This window comes from Pseudochaenichthys georgianus, chromosome 3, assembly GCF_902827115.2.
Source record: "Pseudochaenichthys georgianus chromosome 3, fPseGeo1.2, whole genome shotgun sequence".
NCBI lineage: Eukaryota > Metazoa > Chordata > Actinopteri > Perciformes > Channichthyidae > Pseudochaenichthys > Pseudochaenichthys georgianus.
Window position 1 is genome coordinate 35,310,445 of NC_047505.1, and position 24,966 is coordinate 35,335,410.

At 43.7% G+C, this 24,966-nt stretch overlaps 2 protein-coding genes across 3 annotated transcripts in view; one reads left to right on the forward strand and one right to left on the reverse strand.

Annotated features, from left to right (window-relative positions):
• tub (TUB bipartite transcription factor) overlaps positions 1-13,247 on the forward strand; it is an 86,743-nt gene extending 73,496 nt beyond the window's left edge. For both annotated transcript variants that reach the window (XM_034078992.2, XM_034078998.2), the window contains exons 9-12: positions 9,099-9,213; positions 9,897-9,995; positions 10,128-10,299; positions 10,890-13,247. In XM_034078992.2, the coding sequence (XP_033934883.1) occupies positions 9,099-9,213; positions 9,897-9,995; positions 10,128-10,299; positions 10,890-11,023 (520 nt within the window). In that variant the 3' untranslated portion in view covers positions 11,024-13,247. The remainder of the gene's footprint in view (positions 1-9,098; positions 9,214-9,896; positions 9,996-10,127; positions 10,300-10,889) is intronic.
• Positions 13,168-24,966, reverse strand: part of ric3a (RIC3 acetylcholine receptor chaperone a) — a 38,090-nt gene continuing 26,291 nt past the window's right edge. Inside the window, exons 3-8 of the mRNA XM_071202687.1 lie at positions 18,022-18,242; positions 17,672-17,753; positions 17,387-17,483; positions 15,970-16,127; positions 15,108-15,811; positions 13,168-13,215 (exon numbers count right to left, since the gene is read on the reverse strand). Of these exons, the coding sequence (XP_071058788.1) occupies positions 13,168-13,215; positions 15,108-15,811; positions 15,970-16,127; positions 17,387-17,483; positions 17,672-17,753; positions 18,022-18,242 (1,310 nt within the window). The remainder of the gene's footprint in view (positions 13,216-15,107; positions 15,812-15,969; positions 16,128-17,386; positions 17,484-17,671; positions 17,754-18,021; positions 18,243-24,966) is intronic.

Consider the following 24,966-nt stretch of genomic DNA (forward strand, 5'->3'; position numbering starts at 1 on the left):
GTCGGGTGTAGTGCCACTACGCATTACATAATAACCAATACTCTTTAGTTTTATTATGAGACCCATGTTGAGCGGGTGCTTTACGAGGACATTTGTCTGCGTAATCTGACTCTGCTCGGCGGGCATTATAGATAAAACCCTTCAGAGAACCTCTCTCTCCAGAATATGGGTTGACTCTCTCTGGGCTTGTGAAAACAGATAATGTGTAACTGTTTTGAGAAACCCAGGCAGATGTCGTGAGTATCTCCTGCTGTATGCTCCTTAGAGCCAGCTGAGATGTCACGCTTACGGCTCCAGCCAGCACTGCGCATGCGCGTGACGGTGGTGCGTTTACAGCTCCAGCCGGCTCGTGACGGTGGTGCCTTCCCGGCCCCAGCCGGCACAGCGCATGCGCGTGACGGTGGTGCCCTTAAAGCCCCAGCCGGCACTGCGCATGCGCGTGGCGGTGGTGCCTTCACAGACCCGTCAGTAATCCGCCTTTTGATGCCGTAGCTCCTCTCAGAAGGGGAACAATTGACGGGCTGTTTATTGGCTTCATTTATTTTATTTTCATTTTTTTGAGCTGCGCCCTCGGCCTGAAGCCTGGATGCGTCAGCGGCAAATATTTTATGACAGAGGAATCAATCAATGTGTGACATGTGTTTGTGCGGACTTGAGGATGGTGTTTAGGCATCTCTCGAGGCGGCGGGAACACATTCACGGAGGGGAGAAGGAGGGGCTGTCACGCCGCTCGCTTCTTCTTCCTCGACTGCTGGCCGAAATTCTGGGTTGGCTGAGCCTGAGCTGCAGCCGGAACCGGAGATTTTCTCGGCCAACTTGCCCTTGTCTCCAGCCTGGGCTGGGGACTCGGGGTGGGCTGCGACCTCTGCTTGTCCGGTGCTTTAAACCGAGCAGAGTTCGAGACAGTTTGGGTGAAGGACGGCTGCTGTGAAGGCAGCAGCTGGACCCTTCGAGGGAGGCAGAGGTGGAGTGCCTCGTCCTCCTTCTTCTTCGTCTCACACCTCCTTTGCACGGAGGCGAGAGCGGAGCCGAAAATTCCCTCGGGAACGATGGGCATATCCAGCACATCTTCCTTTTCTCTGTCAGGGAGGTTGGTGAGGTTGAGCCATCTTGCTCTTTCCTGCACCACCATGATCCCCCATTACCATGCCCGTGGCCTGGTCGGCCATCTCGTCCAGGGTGGCTGCTCCCGGGCTAACCTGGTAGGCGGTTAGCAGCGAGGAGACGTTCAGGGCCCTGGCGGATAGCGCTGCCGCTTTGTAGGACTTTTCAGTCATTGCTGACTGAAAACGGTCCGACTTTGCTGGCAGCGTGGGGTTCCTGCTCGGCTACCAGCGGTTCCATGGGCGGTATGCGGAGCAGGCCGATCCTCTCCATTCCGTCGCAGTCTAGGGAGGAGGCACCCTGGATTGGGACCTTGTTGCTGAAGGGCCGGTCTCTCCACGAGACCGACACTTCATCCAACATTTCCGGGAAGACCGGGAGGAGTTGCCTCTTTTTGCCCGCTGCTTGGGGAAGATGTTTCCCCTCGTAGCGGGACCTGGAGGTCTCCTTGGCCATTTCATGCCACGGGACGTTGAGACTGACCGCAGCGCGTTTGCACACGGCCTGCAGGTCCATGCTCAGACCGGGCGAAGCTGGTGTGCTATCGCCCGGGAGAGCAGCCCTCGCTCCAGGCTTTGCAGCCTGGGCCGATGACATGAAGGTGTCCTCTTCTTGTTCATCTGACTCGGACAGGAGGAACGGCAGGGCGTCCTCCTCTTCGTCCTCCTCGTAGTCCAGCTCGAGGACATCCTCCGCGGGTGAGACCATGGTGAGGTCTAACCGGGAGCCCCAGATTGGTAAAGCGCGGGAATCCGTTCCCGCGTGTCTTGTCGTCACCGGGGCCCGGCCTGCCAGGGCGCGGGATTCCGGTTCTGTGGCCATCGCAGATAATGAGCCCCAGACCGACACGGAGAGGGGTTCACTCTCTGTGGCGGACGCCCCCGTGTCTTGACTGCCGCCCGGCGGGTCCATGGACATGGGGGGGGTCCTGTTCCGACAGGCTAGCTTGTCGTGCTAACCGTCGGCGGAGGCTCTTGACGGTGAAGCGGACACAATGTCCGCATGAGCCGGGGTTGTCGATAGCGCCTCGGGCGTGTTCCAGCCCGAGGCAGGACGAACAGACCTGGTGTGTGTCTGTGCCCGAGATCTTCAACCCGCAGCCGCAGAGTCGAGCCACCGAGTCCCTGACTCCTCTGGTGTGAGGGAGAGGGGCGTCCAATTTGTTCGCCTCGTGGCGTGGAGAGGGCCCGCTCTCAACAGGTGGGACGGGAGAAAAAGATGTTACCACCTTGTCCTTGATCCGGAGAAAAGGACGGTGGGTCTTTTATTCCCGGAGAATACTGACTGGTGTGGCAGTATGCTCCTTTAATCCTTTCCTCCTCCGTGGAGAAGAGAAAAGAAAAAACGTCCTCGCTACCGTGGTGTCGGTAGAGAGGGAGCGAGCTAGCAACAGGTGTGCTGCTAGCTTGAAAAATCGGACCTACCTTACTTTCTCGGGTAAGAGAAGGGCAAGGTCGATTTTAAATACTAACAGCGTTAGTACTACCGTCTTCCTGCGAAGCAGAAGGAGTAGCCGGCGAGCGCCCGTCGACCAAAATGGGTATTTGGGTTCAGTCTGTGGACAGTGAAGCTTGCCCGGCTACTGTAGAGATGTGCTCTGAAGCGAGAAGAGGTGTTTGAATGACGCATGCGTTGTGGCGCAAGCTACTTATAGGGGGTGATTTCCCTGACGCTGACGTCAAGATCACCAGCCAATCAGGATTGGCGTAATGAGATTGATGCTTCTGTTTGCTCCGCGATGAGGCGCATCCCATAGTGAGACATCGAACGGAGTGTTATGAGTGAGAACTGGACAATGTGGAGCAAACGTATACAGACACTTCTGTCATGGAATTTATTGAAGTAGCTGCTGTACCTAAAACTCCACTACATAGAACAATTGTGGATTTCCATAAAAGATCTCGGCAAGCAAATGGTGCATCAAACCTGCAACTGGAAAATCCTGCAATCAACATTTTTACTCAGGAAAACCTCAACACACTGGCACAGAGACAAAAGGACATAGCTGATCTCATGATAATGCAACAAAATCTTTCCCTGCTACCTAAGAGAGAGGTGCCTGTGTTTAATGGTGACCCACTCTCTTATCAACCTTTCATGCATGCATTCAGATACCTAATTGAAGAGAAAACTAGTAACTGCCAGGACAGGCTCTACTTTCTTGAACAGTTTACATCAGGTCAAGCCAGAGATCTGGTCCGTAGCTGTCTTCACGTGGATGCACAAAGAGGATATTCAGAGGCCATGCAACTTTTAAAGAGACATTATGGAAATGAAAAGAAAATTGCAAATGCTTATCTGGATAAGGCACTCAACTGGACAGCTATCAAGCCAGATGATGGAAAATCTCTTCATGCCTACTCACTATACCTAAGAGAATGCCTTAACGCCATGCAGGACTTGGAGTACATGGATGAGCTAGACGTCACATCAACGTTAAGACTAATTGTATCCAAGCTACCATATAAGCTCAGGGAAAGATGGCGCATAACAGCGTATGAAGAATTTCAAAAGGAAAACATCAGAGCTAGATTCAAACATCTGGTCGAATTCACCGAAAAGCATTCTGACATATTATTACACCCAGTGTTTGGAGAAATTAAAGACTCAAATCCCACTAAAAGGATAATCACCAACAATAGGACAACTGACCTCAGAACACCTAAAAGGAGCAGTAGCTTTGCCACGGCTGTCGCCGCAACTGAACATTATGACACCAGGCTACAGGCATTTAAGGTGCAGCAACCCACCTACATCAAAGCTGCCCCTGCAACCCTAGGTAGTTTATGTCAAGGCAGGCATGCAGTAGTGGACTGCTTAAAACTCAAATCAGAACCTCACGACCAAAAGGTTAATTATCTAAAGACAAATGGTTACTGTTTTGGTTGTCTTAAGAAGGGTCACATGAGCAAAGACTGTACACTGTACTGTACTAAACTGTCTAACATGCCAAAGGAAACATCCAACACTGCTGCATATTGATGAATTAAATTCAAAACAAGTCACCCTGCAAAACAGTAGAACAGAACCAAAGCGAGCGTCCATCAACAGTGCGAAGGTATCAGCTGATCAGTCAACAGGGGCCGGTGAGGATTGTGACCTTGCTATTGTTCCGGTGAAAGTTAAAGCAGCAAAAGGAAGCAAGTATATTCAAACCTACGCCTTTCTTGACCCGGGGAGCACGGCCACATTCTGTATTGAAAACCTAATGAACCAACTGAATACTAAAGGACGAAAGACTGAAATTCTACTCCGCACAATGGGACAAAAAAGGAATGCAAAAAGCTATGAAATTACAGGTCTGGAAATAGGAAACATAGATGGAGGACAATTTATCAACTTGCCCAAAGTGTATACACAAACTAAGATTCCTGTCTCAAAGGAAAACCTTCTCACACACTCCGATCTTGAAAAATTGCCCCATCTCAGTCAGATCCAAATCAAGAAAATTGATGCAGACATTGAAATGCTGATAGGGATGAATGTTCCCAAAGCCTTGGAACCCTGGGATATAATCCACAGTCAGGGTAATGGACCATATACAGTGAAGACAATGTTTGGATGGGTGGTCAATGGGCCCCTCAAATCTCACACTGCTATGGATACTTCTGAAACAATGTCAGCAACCATCAATAGAATTTCACTGGATAATCTGAGGGACCAGCTAGTCTCACAGTACAACCAGGATTTCACTGAAAATGAAGATGAGGAAAAAAGAGAGATGTCATGTGAGGACAGGAAATTCATGGACTTGGCTGAAAGTTCAATAATCATCAAGAACGGACATTACAACTTACCTTTCCGTGATAAGGACTTGGCCCTGCCTAACAATTACAACATGGCACTACATCGCACAACCAACCTTGCTGGGAAATTCAAGAGGGATTCAGTTTACGCTGAAGAATATAAAGCCTTCATGGAAAAGGTACTGGAAAAGGGCTATGCCGAAAATGTTCCACAAGATCAACTTCAAAGATCAGATGGCAGGCTCTGGTACATACCGCATCATGGGGTTTACCATAAAAGAAAGAAGAAACTCAGGCTTGTATTTGACTGTTCATCTTCATTTAAAGGAAAGTCCCTTAATGCTGAACTCCTCCAAGGTCCGGACTTGACTAATCCCCTTCTAGGCGTCTTGCTTCGTTTCCGTCAGGAGACAATTGCAATAATGGCTGACATTGAAGCCATGTACTACCAAGTACAAGTACAGGAAGACCACCGTGACTATCTCAGGTTTTTGTGGTGGCCTCAAGGAGACATCAGCAAACGACTGGAGGTCTATCGGATGAATGTGCATCTCTTTGGTGCAGTATCATCCCCAAGCATAGCCAGCTTTGCCTTGCAACAAGTGTCAAGAGACAATACCAGTAAATACAGCATGGAAGTACTGGATACCATTCAGCGCAGCTTTTATGTGGATGATTGTCTCACATCTGTGGCTTCTACAACTCAAGCTATCGACCTTACCAAGGATCTAATGAAGGCATGTACCGAAGGAGGATTTACTCTTACCAAATGGGTGAGTAACAGACAAGACGTGCTTAGAACCATCCCTGAAGTGCACAGAGCTAAACCAGTTGAGCAACTAGATCTGGACAAAGAAAAAACACCTCTAGAAAGAGTTCTAGGCATCCAGTGGAATATCGTGAGAGATACTTTTACCTTCACTGCTGCCATCACATACAGAGTTCCTACAAGAAGAACAGTTCTTTCTATTGTCAGTTCTATTTACGACCCCCTCGGTTTCCTTTCACCATTCATCCTCAAGGCGAAGCAAATCCTTAGAGGACTCTGCATTGATAAGTGTGGATGGGATGAAGTTATCCAAGAACACCTTTCAAAGTCATGGCAAAGATGGATAGCAGAACTAGATCAGCTGGGCAGATTTGAAGTGAACAGGTGCATGAAGCCTGAACATTTTGGACTCATAAGGACTGCTGAGCTGCATCACTTCTGTGACGCAAGTGAAACAGGGCATGGCACTGCAAGCTACATTAGATTCACGAACCACAAAGGAGATACTCATGTGTCATTCAGTCTCGGGAAATCCAGAGTCAATCCTCTGAAGCAAATCACCATTCCCAGACTGGAGCTCTCAGCTGCTACACTTGCTGTAAAAGTTGACAGGATGTTACAGAAGGAACTAAACATGAAACTACAGAAATCAACCTTCCTGACAGATAGTACATCAGTACTAAAATACATCCACAACCAAACAAAAAGATTCCATACCTACGTTGCTAATAGGATAGCTGTGATTCACAACTTGTCCCAAGAAAGCCAATGGAGGCATGTAAGTTCCAAGGACAATCCAGCAGACTTTGCATCACGTGGATTGAATATTGAACCATTCTTGGAGTCCACAAGATGGTTGAATGGCCCTGACTTCCTTTCAAAGGAGGAAAGTGAATGGCCCGAAGTGCCAAAGGATCTTGGCCACATCCTCCTTAATGATCCAGAGATTAAAAAGGACATCTCTGTTAACAGCTTGAAAATAAATAACTGTGCAACCACCGACCTCATTGAACACTACTCCTCTTGCAAAAGACTATAGAGAGCAGTTGGTTGGTTGTTGAAACTCAAAAGACGCAAAGTTGTTGCTATTCTGGATGAAGGTATCCTACGGATTGGAGGACGCATAAGTAAATCTGCTATGCCAGTATATTTGAGAAACCCGATAATCCTTCCAAAAAACTCCCACATATCCAAACTGATTCTACGCGATATTCATCAGCAGGTCGGACAATCTGGGAAGAACCACATGCTCTCCAGACTAGGCCAGAAATTCTGGTTACCCTCTGCCAACTCTTCTGCAAGGAAAATAATAAAGGCTTGTGTTTTTTGTAGACGCATGCAAGCTAGAGTTGGAGAACAACAAATGGCTGACCTACCTGAAGATCGTGTGGCTCCAGACCTTCCACCTTTCTCTCATGTGGGAATTGACTATTTCTGACCCATCGTGGTTAAAAGAGGTCGAGGCCAGGTGAAGCGGTGGGGGGTAATATTCACCTGCCTTGTGAGTCGAGCTATTCATCTGGAGGTGGCGAGTACCTTGGATACTAACTCCTGCATCAATGCCATAAGGCGGTTTTCATGTCGAAGAGGACCAATTCTAACAATCAGAACAGATCGTGGGACCAACTTTGTAGGCGCTCAGAAAGAACTGGAGACTGCTCTAAACCAGCTTGATCACAAAAGGATCCAGGATTCCCTGCTCTCTGAGCAAGTCAGGTGGCTGTTCAATCCCCCATCAGGAGCACACTTTGGAGGAGTGTGGGAAAGACTGATCAGGCTGGTGAAAAAAGTACTCTTTTCAGTTCTTCAACATCAGGTCATGGATGATGAAATGCTACAAACTGCCTTTTGTGAAGTTGAATCTATTCTCAATGACAGACCAATCACAACTGTGTCAGCTGATTCTAATGATTTAGAACCCCTCATGCCAAACCACCTGCTGCAGCTGAAAACCAAACCACTCTTACCACCTAGACTCTTCTGAAAAGATGACATCTACACCAGAAAGAGATGGAGACAAGTTCAATACATTGCAGACCTCTTCTGGCAGAGGTGGGCTAAAGAATATCTGCCACTCATGCAGCAAAGGCAAAAGTGGGTCAACACTAGAAGGAATCTTCAACCCAACGATATTGTGGTCATCTTCGATGAAACAGCACCAAGGAACTCATGGCCCCTCGGCCGTGTGGTTAAAACCCTGCCCGGACCCAAAGGTCTGGTTAGAAGAGTGTTAGTTCAGACCAAGACTAACATCCTGCAAAGGCCCATTAGTAAGCTCTGTCTACTCCTGGAAGCCAACTGAGCCAAGAGCTAGCCAATGCCCTACCCCTTATCCCCTGCACACACATACTATCTTTCTTACATCTTTCCATACACAAACCTCTCTATTTCAAACTACACTGATACCCTTTTGACTATTGTCTCCTGCCTCAGGGACAGTGAGTGGTGAAACCACAAAACACACTGATGCAGCATGAACTTTGGGGGGAATCCAAGCGGGCGCTAATTGAAATGACTTGTTGAATGTATATATGCATATTAGTAGATTTTGTATGATAAACAGAAATGTAATTAGATATTTTGCGTAGTTTAAAATATGTAAAGGTGTTACCTGGCTCCATAGAATGTTTTGTTGTAATTGATTTGCTATTGCATCACAATTAGGGGCCGGCATGATGAAGCCATATCTAGGAGCTTATATTATTTAATAGTTATCCATTTATTTTATTGTTCTTTTTTGTTTATAGTAAATCTTCCTTTTAATTCTTATTTAAGTTGTACTATGCCTCTGTTTTTGTAAAGGCAGCCTTTGGGCACCGGGGGAGGGGATACCTGCTCATTATAAATATGGGAAACGGGTGGTAGTGATCGGCGCACCCGGTAGGCTTATGGTTTTTTACCATCGGGTAAGAAGGAAGAGAAATGCTTGATGTGTGTATAATAAATCGCACTGAAACGACTTTTGCTCAGATCTTGATTCTTTCCCATGCGTAAGATTAGCTGACGGGTGCCTCAGTGGCACTTTGCTTTGATTTATATTTCTTTCTTATATTTTTATGATTTTGGCCGCTATACATGCAGTTACAACAGCTTTGTCCTTGTTTGCAATCTGCAACTACAACACTAAATAACGCTGAATCTTACACACTGTCTCTTTAAATGAAGGATTTAAGGTTAAAGGATCATGTTTTTTTTCAAACAGTTACGCAAATGCTATTTCAAAATATAGTACATAAAACTTTCTGTTTCAAAATGGTCATAAACAAGCTGGTTTGACCTTGGGTGGGAAATCACTTAAAGGGAAAAAACCAGCACTTTGCGGCCCTCTTTGGTGCGGTGACCTGTATGGTATTTATAACGGCTGCTCTTTTTTAATACTTTAAATGTGCACTTAAATAAGGTTCCTCCATCATTTCAGTGGATAAGTAAGCTGGCAGCTACATCCAAAGACCTCTTCAGTCTGTTGTGTTTCTTTTCAGGTCTAACCTCATGGGCACAAAGTTCACTGTGTACGACAGCGGCCTGAACCCCATGAAGAGCACCACCAGCCTTGAAGCTAGCAACCTGCGTCAAGAGCTAGCAGCCATTTGCTATGTGAGTCAAAATGCTCATATACCCCAGCTGTACTTCGTTTTATATATTTGAAAACAAATATAATTCAGTGAGGTTATAAATACAACAGTATCATACTTAAAAATTGGGGTTTAATGTAATGTATTTTTTTCTGATAACCTAGTTAACATCAATGTATTTAATATCAAATGACTATAGGAACCACAAGAGGACCTACTGCATGTGTATGATTGTATTTGTTTTGCCAATACTACATCCACATGAATGTGTCTGTTGGCCTTTGAAATGCATAGTTTCATTAAGAGTCTAAGTCAGATATATCAGATAAAAACATCCATTTTACAAACTGAGGAGTCAGGGCCATGCCATAATCAGGTGGAAGATGAATTTGTATAAAGGACAGTGGCCTTAACCTTGAAGGCAGAAAGAGGTAGCTTTAAATTATCCAAAATAACATAACATTTGCTTAACATAACCTTAGCTATCAGATCAACAGAGAACATAAATTATTGATATAAAACATTTTCCTTAACTTTGTAGAGATATGGCAGCGTACAGTTGTTCAGCTCAGTTAATGTACATTTGTGTAATTTATCAGAGGTTTGTGAAACTGTTTGACAATATAACTACAACAAGTTATTAAAGTATGGCAAATGTGTTGGATAAGCATTCTTACAGTTCATTTTATAATCTTTTCAACCTAGGAAACCAATGTTTTAGGATTCAAAGGACCTCGCAAAATGAGTGTCATCATTCCTGGAATGAACATGGACCACGAGAGAGTGTCTATTCGCCCACGAAATGTATGTTTACCTATCTTTTTTTAACAACAACATTTGTGCTGACCAACTCGTTCTTCTTTTATACTTGTGTAATTTATTTTATATTTATGATGTCCGTGTCCAAATCTACAGTTTTTGTATTCTTCATTTCAGGACCATGAGTCACTGCTGGCCAGGTGGCAGAACAAGAGCACAGAGAGCGTGATTGAACTTCACAACAAAACGCCTGTGTGGAACGATGACACACAATCCTATGTGCTGAACTTCCATGGCAGAGTCACTCAGGCCTCTGTCAAAAATTTCCAAATCATTCACGACAATGACCGTGAGTTACTCGCATCTAAACTTTTTAATGATTATTATTGAATATAATTAACACAAACAATTTGCTTTGTAATAGTCAAGTTGTGTTGTACAAAGGAGGCACATGGTAGGTTTTAGTACAGCACATTTTTTTGTTTCTATTCATTTCTTAATCAAAGGGAGGTATAAGACCTAAACGTGTAAATAGTGAGAGAAAGTCATGTTAACAAATAAACAGTGTAAGCGGTTATACACAACAAGGTGTCCTGGTACAAAAACGTTTGGAGGCAAAGGACGCAGCAGATGCAGTCTTTTATTTCAAGTCCTGAACAACATCACACTTGGTGCTCAGCAATACACATTAAAGTGTGAAGTCTGTAGGAAAAACTTTGGTCTGCAGGCTCAAAAGCAAATATACAAATCATAGACTGTTCAGATACAGACAGAAAGAGAGACCGACAGACATACTCGTACTGTTTTAGTTGAACCGTTACATAAAATGGAATGCTTTAGGTTGCCATACTATAATTAGCAATAGAACCAAAGGGAGGTGAGAATATAGTTTGGAAGCAGCTAGTCCAAAATGTGTTTCCTGTTATGTCTCCTCTACAGCTGACTACATTGTGATGCAGTTTGGCCGTGTGGCAGAGGATGTCTTCACCATGGACTATAACTACCCGATGTGTGCCCTGCAAGCCTTTGCCATTGCCCTCTCTAGCTTTGACAGCAAGTTAGCCTGTGAATAGATCCCAGCCTGAAGTTCAGCAGAGAGCTGTTGCTTCTGTCCTCTCAACAAGGGCTGTCAATGTATCCTCTGGGCTGGTTTGAGATCTCGAAGTCGCCCAGTACCTTGGAGGTCCTGCATATCCCAAAATGCTTTATGGGCCTCACGTTTTGTGTGTTTGTGACAGTGGGGAGGTGGATTGGACCCTGTGATGGTCTTTGTCAGTGGAAGTAAACAAGCACAAAGAGAATCCACTTTCAAAATACAATTTGTTTTAATAATTATAGTCATTTTATACTGTATTAGAATGACAAAAAAAACCACGGTTCATTTATGTAGTAGTTAGAGAAATTTAACATTTCTTTACCTGTAAATTATAACTAACATCTACACATCTGTACGTTTTTAAAGGCTGACTGGATTTTATGTAATCTGCCACACACAAATGTCACACTCTTCCTCAAGCATGGATAAAAAAATTAAAATGCACGTCTCTATATTTATTTAGTTAATTATGTATTTATTACATGTTTATTTTGTTTTCTGTTGTCATTCGCAAACAACTCAGCAGTTTTGGCTCCTTGGAGCTGCAAGCACAAAGATGAGTATCCCAAGTAGGAATATTTCCACACGAACAATTAGCCACTTGAAGGTGAACAGGGCAAAGGCATGTTACAATGTGCTGTGTACCATTATACAATATTGTGTCACAGTGTACAGTATGTGAATGTATAGGATGATGGTGCACTTTACTTTGAAGTCTGTAGTGGATGAAATATAGCTGTACATACTTTATTGTGCCTTTGAAGACTTATTCCAGTGTAATGCTTTGGCCATACAATGAGCTGAGCTTGAATTGGTCTTTGCTATTCTTGCTGTCCTCAAATGCATTGGACATAATTCTATGTAGCTACTTTGCATTCAGTTGCCTAATGCAGAGTTATTTAAGACTGATTACATAGCTGGAGTTGCAAAAATAAATGATAATAATCCAAAGTGCAAATCATTGAATGACATTTCAATGAGTTTCCAAATAAATGTTGCAAAACACATTCAGGGCCTGGAATAAAATTAGACCCAAAAGGCGAAATAATTATTTACATTGTACTGTAGATACGCAGCTGTTACAACATCCAAAGCACTCAGGCTTAAGTTTGTTCTAACCTTCTGAAGTCTTCTACTTGGGAAAAAAACAAAACGGGAAACAGATTGACTTACTGCCATCAAACACCAAGTAACAGGATACATCTGCCACAGCTTCATCTCTTGCTCTTTACAGTTTTGATTCAATTTATACTCCACTGAAGTGGAGTTTGGTAAATTCCTCTTCTGACTGGCAGTCAGTTTCTATATCTGTGGTTTATTGCCGTTCACATTTTTACTTAAAACAGAATTCCTCTTGCTCCTTATGGGGCAGTATTCTTTCTCAAATATATATATAGTATTTTGTATTCTATGACCATTAAAAAAAATGCTTAATGAAGGCAAAGAACAATCTCTGATACCGCTATTGTTACTGTGGATTATGAGGGAACCTTTATCAAATGTGCTATTCTTGTACTCAATTGTGTTCTAACTATTTTACATTTCTATTTTAAAATTGTTGATACTCTTGCTGTAAAGTCTGCTTTTCATACATGTGTCCAGGAACCAAAGGTTCTTTCACTTTATGTTTTTAGTGCTCTCGTTTTATTGTACAGTAAATGGTGTAAAATGTACTGTGGTGGTATCGACACAGTCCTCTGATCATGGAAAAAATAAAACTTCAGTGAGTCAAAATATGCATTACTTTACTTTTTAAAATCACATGTTCATTACGTTAGTTATTTACTACAGTGAACATACCCTCTCCTTTCCCCAGTAAAGTCCAGAAAATCTGTATCGGACGCCTTGTTTTGAGCTTTACTCTATAGTAATGCCACTTTTCACACTAATGCTGAATCAGTGTGCAAGATTTTTTTATTTTGATATACTTTATTAATCCCCGTGGGGAAATTGTTTCTCTGCATTTGACCCATCCCTGTGTTAGGACGGAGCAGTGTGCTGCCATTTTGAACGGTGCCCGGGGAGCAGTGTAGGGAACGGTGCCTTGCTCAGGGACACCTCGGTAGCACTTGGTCTTGCCGGGACTTGAACTGGTGACCTTCCAGTTGCCAAGCCAAGTCCCTATGGACTTCGCCACCACCGCCCCAGATCAATTAGCCTGGTAAAATACTGTGTATATGTTTTACACAAGAGAGTTAAAAGTATAAGATGCATGAATGAAACAAATATATAAAAAGAACACAGAAAAACATTAAAGTTAAAAAGCAATGCTTTCTTTATTGTGAGCCGATGATTTTTACAAATATGTGAACAATATCATTGTTTTTAACCTTGCCTAAGATTTTATTTAAGGAGTGGCAGTGTTATGTGAAAGATAGCTGGTTCAGTTTAACTCTAGCACTCTCTACAGTCTCTACAAAAACTGTTCCAACAACTGCTCAAAAGAAGATGCCAAACATGTCTTTGATAAACTGTCAATGATCTAAAAACAGCTGTAAACCCAATGTTTTAACTAAAAGGTAACATATGATATAAAACAGTTCAAGTTACAATTTATTTCTGAAAAAAGCTGACATGTGTGTTACCAGCCCACATGTCCACAGGGAGAAAGCTGCATTGGTCAAAGGGATTTGTGAGAACACTGAGGCTGTTGAAAATGATGAGTGCTGACTGCTGATAACGTGTTTTCCTTAAGGTGAATGATAACGTGTTTTCCTTAAGGTGAATGAAAACAAATGAAACCATTTCCGGATAAACTGTCTTGAGTTAACCCCTGGCCCTTGAGCTGTGCAACCCACTGGTCATAAACAGTTGGATAAAATGCAAAGCATTGATTTATTTGCTTTTAGCTATGAAAGGTGCAAATAAATAAATTAGTATATACACCGTACTCCCATCAATAACAAGCCGCATTAGGAAAAGCAGATTATGACTTAATGTTGTCAGGACACTTGAATGTGAGTTTGTGCTGCTGTGGCAGCTGAGAGCTGTCTCATCACACCTTTATCATCTCACTGCACTTAAATAATTACATATATATTTAATACATCTTCATGTTCACATTTCTGCATATTGACAACGTTTGTTTAAATGCAAAACTGCTACCAATTTCAAACGCCTTATAAACCACAGCCTCCTCCTGCTTTGATTTACTCTGTCCATCATTCAGTGATCCTATTTCCACGAGGCTGGTTGAGGAGGGGGTATTTTCAAAGCTCCATTGATGTTGTTTATCATGTTGCTGTGTACTCTAAGCTGATATGCCGAATTACCGCAAACAAGGAGCATCCCCAAGGGAAGAACAATATTGGACCACAAGGTGGAGCCAAATATTGCACGACAGAGGTACTGTATTCTCATAAAGTCCTTCACATATAAGGAAGACCTGTGTCTTCTTGTGAACTCTCTGTTCCTGGTTTCAGCCCCCATGGCTTCTATCTACCTTAAACACTGTCTGTATTCAACCTCTTCTGTTGTGCTCTTTTCTCTGTGCAATGTGTGACGTATTATTTAGTATTTTATGGTATGAATGAAATTGAAGTGCACTTGTCACTGCTGGACATTGCTGCATTCCTATCCACGTCGCCATTAAAAAAAAGGTATTTTATCTCAATTGTTCTTTATCTGGTTAAATAAAGGTTGAATAAAAATAAAATAAAAAACAATTGACATTTCTGAATAAAAAGTAATAACAATAGCTACTAAAGTAATCCAAGGAGATCATAGATAATGAAAGCATTCTGTGCCCACAACATTACTCTATTTTGAAATGATAATGCCTTACATGATGAGCAGTCACAAACTTAAAACAAATATTCAGCTATTTAAAAGGTCCTGCACACCCACATATCTTTATGAAAGCATCCTTTCAGAGCAGCATTGCATGTCTTGATTCAGCCTGGGTTAAATATTCTACATGTATAAGGGATCAGTAATACAAGTAAACTTGAGGAAAATGTAGATGATTATGTTAAAAAATAATAAATAAAAAACATTTTTTTCTAGGTAATCTGAAAAGTGTTTTATGTTTCCCTCCTGTTCCGCATCCTCAGCCCACTCACCCCGACTTCTTTAGGCATGTCAGCATGGATAAGACCTTCACCCTCCACAGACTCTAACATTAACAGGAACTCTTCATCAAACTCCTCAGCTTCCTCCTCTGGGTTGGGACAACCCTCACAGCTGAACTGCAGGCTCTCTGCCTCCATCACTGGATCTTCCTCATCCACTTCCTCCTCTGTCCCATCATCCTCTTCCTCTTCTTCCTCCTCTTCTTCCTCTTCAATATAAGCATCCTCTCTCGGGTACTGAAACACATCTTTGTGTTCACTAAAGCTAATCTGCTTCTTCCCTTCTTTGAGACACTGTAGCTCTCTGCTCACCTCCAAACCAAGTCTCTCCGGCCTTCTTTCTGAAACAGGGAGGGATGAGGGAAGACTGAGCAAATGCTTTTTCTCTTCTTCTTCTTCTTCTTCTTCTTCTTCTTCTTCTTCTTCTTCTTCGACGTACTGCTCCATCCCTTCCTCTATGTCATCTACTTCTTCCTCTTTATCCTCAACGTCCTCTTCGTCCTCCTCCTCTGCCTCTTCATCCTCTTCTACCACTACATATAGTTTCCTTGAGTTCATCTCTTCCTCCTCCTGCTCCATCCTCTCTGCCAGGGCCTCGGCGGTGGGCTGGTAGGTGGGTTCCTCCAGCTTATAGATGTCAAACTCATGTCTTTTCCAGGGCTCATCATAATCTGGGTAGGTCTCCTCTGGGTAACCTGCATTGGTGTACAAAGTAAACATGTACATTTTTTGATAAACAGTATGAGATGTGTTGCATGAAAACAGCTTTCATTACGCCAGTGACAAAATCTGATGCTGGAACAAAAGTGCATTTTGTTAAATGATGTGAGGAGTTGGATATTGAGATGTGTACCTTCCCAGTCTGCACAGTAGGGGGTCTCCTCAGCCTCCATCTCTGGGGTGGCTGCCTCCATCCGGCCCTCTTGTATCAGCTGTGTGATCAGTCTGAGTTGCTTGAGTAGTTTCTCCTCCTTCTTCGATATTGAAGTTTTACTCTTCTTACTTCTTCCACTAGAGAGCAGAGAAGAGAATGAAGAAAATTCACTCAACATGGCAATGCTCTGGTACATCAAGCTGTGACAGTTTAGTAAAAGGTTCTTGTTTATATTACATTACATTTCTGTGTATAGCTACAATGCAAGACTAATACAACGTACTTAAAGTAGACGGCATCATTGAGTCTGAGTCGCTGTTTTTTTTTTTAGCTTTCCAAAAATAATGATTTAGTAGCATATCCAAATATGAATATTTTCCAATATACTAGAAGCAATATAGTTTCTGTCTTCATATACATTGATTCCATTTCTTAATAGCCGACTGCAGTGTTTTTCAAAGTGGGGGCGCCCAGGGGGGGTCACGCAAAGTTTGAGGGAAAAGGGAATTTTTTCCTTTTTTCAAAGTTACATTTTTTTTTTAGACGTTAATTATAAGCATATCTATCAATCTATCTATGCCAATCTTTTAATATTTTTTATTTATTAATATTTTCTTTTTTTGTTTTTAAATCACACGACCGCCCTTCAAGCCAATCAGAATCGAGCTACCGCTACTGAGAGTGAAACTGAGTATCTGCTCAGCTTTTGGAGCAAGTGAGAGCTAGTGAATATTTCGCTCTGCAGCTGGATGAGAGCATGGATGTAGCAAATATTGTTGTTTATATATATGAATATAAATATGTTTATTGTTAATATTACTGTTGAATATTATATATAAATAGCTTTAAAACATGCTAAACATATATGTTAATTGTTCATATTACTGTTCAAAATTATATAATATTATAAAGACGGAAATCACTTTAAAAATGCTTTAAAATATGTTGATATTACTGTTTAATATTGTGTTAAGAATGTTTATAACAGAAGACACAATCAATGTAATGAATGACAAACAAAAGATAAATACAAAAACAAATAAGAAGAATAACTGATTATTAATTATTAATACAAATATATATTAAGAAAATGTATTAAGCTGTATGATTAATTTGTCATATTTTCCATCATAATGTACTCATCATTTAAAAAATAAAATTGCAACAGGGGGGTCCCCGCCAGACGATAATGCTAGGGGGTCCTTGGCATGGCAAAGTTTGGGAACCCCTGGCCTACTGTATGCAATTATGGTTTGTGAAAAAAGGTCTCTAAATTAAGTAGCTGTCAGATAAAACATGGAGTGGACTTTTAATCTTCAGGCCTTTCATTTTCCATGCCAGTTCTTGTCCCAGTACAGTACAGCAAAATGGAGGATAGACAAAAAATAATTCTTACCTCCGAGAACAACGACTCTTTCCGGAGACAATCCTCTCCATCTTCTTTTCTGTTTGTAGAAGTTTCTCCTGAAGCCTTATAAGATCCTCATCGGGTTCTACAAGATTTACACAACAACTTTTAACATCAACACATAATGCTTTTTATGTAAATGTTAACATATTGTCTATGAACATTTAAAATACATTACTAGGAAGGAACCCAAGGGTTGTTAACATCCATGAAGGAAACACATCTTTTTTAGAATACCACAAATACAATCCATCACTTGCTGCAGGTACTTACTAATCTTATTCTCCATGTTTGCTTTACAGTAGGATACTGTAGTGTCGTCTCTTGATTTCGTAGTATTGCTCTTTATTGTCAGCTGTGAACACCAAAACACAATTATAATAAGCATAAAAGAGCATAATAATAATTTCTGGTCATTTTAAACAATCTACTCATTAAATTGCCAAGGAAGTACAAGTATGGTCACAAAGATCACCATGGCCTTCGTCATTAGTATTTATTAAAAATATCATTCTGCAGTGCATGTAAAGCTGATTGATAACATTTTATACTCATAAACAATAAACTGTCATTTGTTTTGTTGTTTCATAAAACCTGCCTACCAGGTCAGTTATTGTACTCACCTTATAGATTATATAAAGAATGTAAAGAAGTATCCCAAAGCCATATATGGGTATCACTTGACCCATCAGGTTGTGTTTTTTGCCTTGTCCCATGCTTTTAAATTTGGCCATGACCTCAGCACTGTGTGTCAATGAGTAAACAGAAGGGTCCACGCCCCAGCGCTCTGGGTCCTCTGGCAATGACAGCTGGTGAATCACAGGAGGGTAGTACCCGGGTCCAACTGGAGGAGACAAAAATCATGAATGTATCCCTTATTAGAGCACATTGTTTCTTATTTCAGAAATGAACCATGCAATTAGGAGGACAGGCTATGTTCTTCAAGGATTTGACTGTTGGTTGTTGCCACGCCTGCAAGTTTCCCAACATAACAAGTATTTTCCAATTGGTCAAATTCAACTATTCACTTCTATCCGACATGGATGTAGAAAGAGTGCAGTAGGCTACTGGGTCAGTATGAAGGAACTACTTACGTAACCCCAGTTCTCAGAGTAACATGAAGTGAGATGTCTCACTATGGGATGTGCCTCAACGCGTATGCAAACAGAAGCATCAATCTCATTACGCCAATCCTGGGAATCCACCCACCCTTTAAGTAGCTTGCGCTACGACGCAGCGTCATTCAAAATAAGCACCTCTTCTCGCTTCGCCTTAGCAAGAAGGGCCGTCGGGTGAGACATCTCACTTCATGTTACTCTGAGACTGGGGTTACGTAAGTAACCTATAGTTCTCATTCATAACACTCCGTTCGATGTCTCACTATGGGATATTGAAACTCCCGTATTGCTAGACATGCTTATCTCGAAAATCACCAAAACAACCAGAACTTAACAGGTAGAACTCTGTCTCAACACGGGGCCCAGCACTGCGCGGGCCACACTTGGAGCAGAGACATCTAGCCTGTAAAAGCAGACAAAAGTGAGCGGCAAGGACCAGCTCGCTGCTGCACAAATGTCTTGGATGGAAACACCCTTGAACAAAGCCCAGGAGGTAGCCAGTCCACAAGTAGAATGAGCACACAGGCCAGTTGGTGCCTGCAAACCCTGACTCGTATAAGCCAGAGCAATCGCTTCCACAATCCAGTGGGAGAGCCGTTGCCTGGTAATGGGCTTGCCCTTCTGAGGGTTAGCCCGGGATATAAAGAGTTGGTCATTACAACGAAACTCTTTTGACCTGTCATATAGATGCGTAAAGCACGAACTGGACACAGCAAATTCGGCCGCTGTTCCTCAGAGGAACACAGCGGCGGAGGAAATGCCACAATGTCAATGGGGGTGCATGAGCCAACCACCTTAGGTATAAAGGCAGGGTTGGGCTTCAGCAACACTCTTGTTTGCCCTGGGGCAAACTGAGTGCATGAAGGATGTACAGAGAGCGCATGAATGTCACTGACTCGCTTGGCAGATGCCAGAGCCAGTAACAGCACTGTCTTCAGTGACAGGTGTTTCATGTCAGCTTCTTCCAGGGGTTCAAATGGAGGTCGAGTGAGCCCATCTAAAACCACTGCCAAGTCCCATAAGGGCACCAGTGACCTGGAAACAGGGAGGAGCCTGCGAGCCCCTTTCATAAAACGGCAGACCAAAGGATGTTGGCTAGCCGTCTTTCCCTCAAATCCCACATGGCATGCAGCAATAGCAGCCAGGTACACTTTGATCGTAGAGAAAGCTCTGTGTTTATCAATTAAGTCCTGTAGAAATGATAAAATCACCCCGACAGGACATTGAAAAGAGATGTGCCCTTTTTGAAGGCACCACTCCTCAAACACCCTCCACTTACAGTCATAGAGAGACCTGGTGGAGGAAGCTCTCGCACTCTGAATAGTGTGTATCACCTTCTGAGGGAGCCCCACTGTATTCAGATTGTACCACTCACGGGCCAGGCCCATAGTGCCAAGCACTCTGGGTGTGGGTGAAAGATCGTCCCCCCCGCCTGAGACAGTATGTCCCTGCATAGTGGGAGCTGCCACAGCTGCCCGCACAGCAGCTGATATATCTCCGCCAGCCAGTACATTGCAGGCCAGTGCGGAGCTATCAGGATAAGTGTGTGGCGTTGTTCTCTCACTCTGGCCAGAGTTGGGGGTATCAGAGCCAGGGGTGGGAACGCGTACAGAAGGACCGGAGGCCAAACGTGCGCGAGCGCGTCCACGCCTAACGGTGCGTTTATATCGCGCATTGAAAAGAACAGCTGACATTGAGCATTTTCTTTTGATGCGAACAGATCTACCGCGGCTCAGCCGTAACGCACCCACAGCTGACTCACAATCATTGGATGTAGAGTCCAGTCTGCATATAGTGGTGCACCTCTGGACAGCAGATCCGCCCCGAGGTTCATCACTCCCGGAACGTGCGTCGCTCTCAGAGAGAGGAGACGTCCGCAGCTCCATAAGATCAGTTTGCGTGCCAGCATGTGTAACTGGAGAGAACGCAAACCCCCTTGGCGGTTTATATACGATATTGTGGTCGTGTTTTCTGTCCTCACGAGGACATGATGTCCTCTGAGAAAAGGCAGAAAGAAGTTCAGGGTGAGGAACACCGCTAAAAGTTCCAGATAATGTATGTGTGACCCTCACAGGTCGACCTTCGTATATACCCCCCCAGCTCGTCAGTCATGCGTCTGTGGTGACCACCTTCCGCGATAGGACGGCACGCCCCGTACTAGAAAAGTCGGGTGTAGCCAGTGGGGCAGTGCCATTACGCATTTCATAGTGACCATCACTCTCCGCGCGCCATGACGCGCGGGGTCCAATCTGAGGGCAGCTACCCAGTGCTGAAACTGCCTCATATGTAAGCGTCCCAGTCGTACCACCAGAATGGCTGACGCCATGAGCCCCAGCAACCGCAGACATGACCTGAAGAGAACATATTTCCGTGGCTGGAAATGAGCGAGGCAAGCCCTGAAGGCTTTCACTCTCTCAGTCTGAGTACAGTCTGGGCTGGAGACAACATGCTCTTTTCTGTGTTTATTACAAAACCCAGGTCGAGCAGGTGTTTTACGAGGACATTCGTCTGCGTAATAGTCTCTTGCTCCGACTGTGCGAGAAGGAGCCAATCGTCCAGATAAGTTGCCAGGCGAATACCCTGTTGTCTTAACGGGGCTATCGCGGCTTCCGTACACCGTACAAACACTCGCGGGCTGAGAGACAGACCGAAGGGAAGTACTCTGTACTCGTAACAGACACCCTGAAAGGCGAACCTCAGATATTTCCTGTGTGGCTGCACACAGAGGCAAATGTCCATGTTCGCTGCGATCTCGTCCCACACGGCAGGCTCAGGTTTGCTCGACATGTCTTCGCAGAGCTCCGCCTGGTAGGCGGTCAGCAGCGAGGAGACGTTGAGTGCCCTGGCGGACAAAGCTGCGGCTTTATAGGCCCGTTCGGTCATCGCTCACTGGAACCGGTCTGCCTTTGCCGGTAGCATGGGGTTCCTGCTCGGTGTCGAAGCCAGCCTCGGATGGAGGTGGGCTGCCACCAGCGGTTCCATGGGCGGCATGCGGAGCAGGCCGAGCCTCTCCATACCGTCACAGTCCAGGGAGGAGGCACGCTGGATTGGGGCCTTGTTGCTAAAGGGGCGGTCTCTCCACGAGACCGACACCTCATCCAGCATCTCCGGAAAGACTGGAAGGAGCTGCCTCTTCGTCCTCGCTGCTTGGGGCAAGTTCTTCTCCTCGTAGCGAGATCTGGAGGTCTCCTTGGCCACTTCAGGCCATGGGATGTCCAGCCTGGAGGCAGCGCGTTGACACACGGCCTGCAAGTCCATACTTAGGACGGGCGAAGCTGGTGTGCTCTCGCCCGGGGGAGCGGACATCGCTCCCGGCTTTGCAGCCTGAGCCGATGAAACGAAGATGTCATCCTCATCCGAGTCAGACAGGAGGAACTCAGAGGTATCCTCTTCGTCCTCCATATAGTCCAACTCTCGCGGCTCTTTCCGCCACCGGGTCCCAGCCTGACACGGCGTGGGGCTCCGGTTCAGCGGCTGTCGCTGTTGTTGAGCCCCAGTCTGACACAGCGCGGGGCTCAATCTCTGCGGCGGACGCCACCATGTCTTGATTGCCGGCCGGCGAATCAGCGGACATGAGGGGGTCCCGTCCCGACAAGCTAGCTTGGCGTGCTAACCGTCGGTGGAGGCTCTTAATGGTGAAGCGGGTACAATGCCCGCACGAGCCGGGGTTATCGATAGCCTCCCCCCGGGCGTGTTCCAGCCCGAGGCAGGACGAGCAGACCCGGTGTGAGTCTGTGCCTGAAATCTTAAACCCGCAGCCGCATAGCCGAGCCTCCGAGTCCCTGACTCCTCTGGTGTGAGGGAGAGAAGGGTCCATCTTCGTTCGCCGGGGCGTCGGCGTGGAGTGGACGCGCTAGTAACAGGTACGTTACTGAGAAAAAAATCCAACCTTGCCGTTAGTCCGAAAGGAAAAAAGGCGACGGTGTAGATTTTCTTCTTTAAAGAATATTAACTGGTGTGTTAATACCTTTTTTTTTTATCTCTGTCTCCTCTGATGTGAGAGAGAAAAGAGAACGTCCTCTTTACCGTGGTGTCGGTGTGGAGGGAAGAAAAAACTAGCAACAGGTATGCTACTAGCTTGAAGAAAAAAATCAAACCTTACCGATATTTCAACCCAGTCTCGTAAAAAAACGTGTAATAACTACGTTGGTCCACAACGTAGGACGTAGTATTTCTACGAAAACGCCTCTGAAATTGTAAAATGCCTACGTTTTTTTTCACCATTCATTCCAATGGCTGGCGTCTATGTCACGTGATCTTCACATTTCTCCCTGCAGAAAAAAAAAAACATAATAGTTTGGCCATTAAAATACGTTTTGATGTCATTTGATGCGAGAAATATGAGTTGTTATTTCAGATTATGTGTGCAGTGGATGTACATGATCTTTAGTTTGCTAGTTATTACGAAGATTACTTCAGGAAATGGTGTCTATACAACGTTTTCATTGTTACCAAGGTGGTTGCTCGGGACGCTGCTATCAATGTTATTTCTGTTATGTTGTGTAACTGTTTAATGGTGTTATCTTTATTGCTACCCCCTTCCCCGTCAAAGTATAGTGTTGGTCCACAGCGCAAACTTATTAGTTTAACAAAACCCGCATCTAAAATGGTGCAGAACCGTTATTTTCCCCTGTACAATTCCAGTCTCACATCTCACAGCACATCGTCATTAACAAATACCGGAAACAGACCGAAAACACTTTATTCCGAGTGTACTTGCTTTTCTCTTTGAAAGTCATCACATAACGGCATTGTAATACACGGTTCGGCTGCATTAAATATTACATATCTGCCGTAGTTCTGTATTTATAGAGCCCTGATGAGAAGACTTCTAGACAAACATGAGGAACTGCCGCCAACACTGGAAACGTGACGTGGATCATAAATATATCAACAATTAAACAACATCTTACATTTATTTTCACACAATACGTCTCCTTGCAGTATCAACACTAATTCGGCGGACTTTTATATTTGATCCAATTGGTAGATAGGCTGTATTTACACCATAAAGGTGCACAGCTGATATAAAGGGACACCTAGTGGTTAAAGCATGTTATTGAATTTCATTATTTTTATTATTAGATATTAATAGAATCCCTATAAAGTATGTTCATTACTCGTTATTCTCTAATAATAGTTAAGTAAAGACTGTATATAATGACTATTTTGCACATCCCTTTCAAGATTTCAAGATTTTCTAAGGTTTATTGACATATCATATAGGCCTACACAACTATCGTGTAGTTATGCAATGAATGAAAAACTTGGGTCGCAGGTTCCTCAACAGTGCATTACAAGACATCTATCAATATTTGTGCATACCTCCAGCAATGTTAACTATGTTGAAGCACTTATTTTAACTGATATTATACATATGTATTATACTCTTATAAGATGTATGTAGATAATATAAGAAATGTGCAGAATATGACAATTTAATGGTGGAGGTACACATATTGAAAGATGTCTTGTGATGCACTGTTGAGGAACCTGTGACCAAAGTTTTTCATCTCCGACCTTGTCAGGTATTGAACAATCAATAAATAAAGAACACAGAATTATTAAATATAAAACACAGAATTTGTGTGATTATACTAAATGATTTACAAATAAACACCACTGCATATTTAACTGTTACACATGCTGATGTAACGCAAATGTTTCCAACTTGGGATCAATAAAGTATATCTTATCTTAAGATGATCGATGGCTACTGCCATATTTGCACAATGTGCCTCTGAACCTTGACAAGTGCATGTTTCAGGCTCATCAATGAACAACAGGAGGGGTCACAGACATAAGACCAGCTGTTAAATAAAGCTCTTCTGACCTTAGCTGTCGTGTGGGTATATATTAATGCTGCCCATTATGGGCACAAGCAATTTTCACCCATTTATTAATTATATGTTTTAAATTTGAGTGTTTCCTATCCCCTAAACCTCCAGGGATGTACACAGTGTAATACTGGCAACTTCTTATTATGGGAAATACAAAAACGTCTTTTAAAACTACAACTCCCAGTAGAGACGTGCCATAGATAGAGAACATGTTGCGAAACACACAATAGCCAGCATGTGTAGTTCTGGGGACGGGGTGGGGGAGGGGGGGACGCGGTGGACCCGTTCAAATCCAGTTTTGGACAGTCTGCCGTGGTTCCATCCCATTTCAAGTGCTGTTCGACGCTCTGCACACTCTCCAATCACAGAGCTTGAGGACTTCACGGAGTTTGTCAAGCGAAGCGGAGAGAATACTTACTTCCGGGTGTAATATTCTGTAAAGCAAATGAGCTGCTCCGACCCTTGGTCCTGACGGACTCCAACTTGTGTTTATTAATCAAACAAATAAATAAACACAAGGATAATTATGTGTTATTGTTGAGTAAATGGAGAATTGCACAGGGGAAAATAACGTATCTATTGTGGTGATTGACATTATTCACCCACGGAT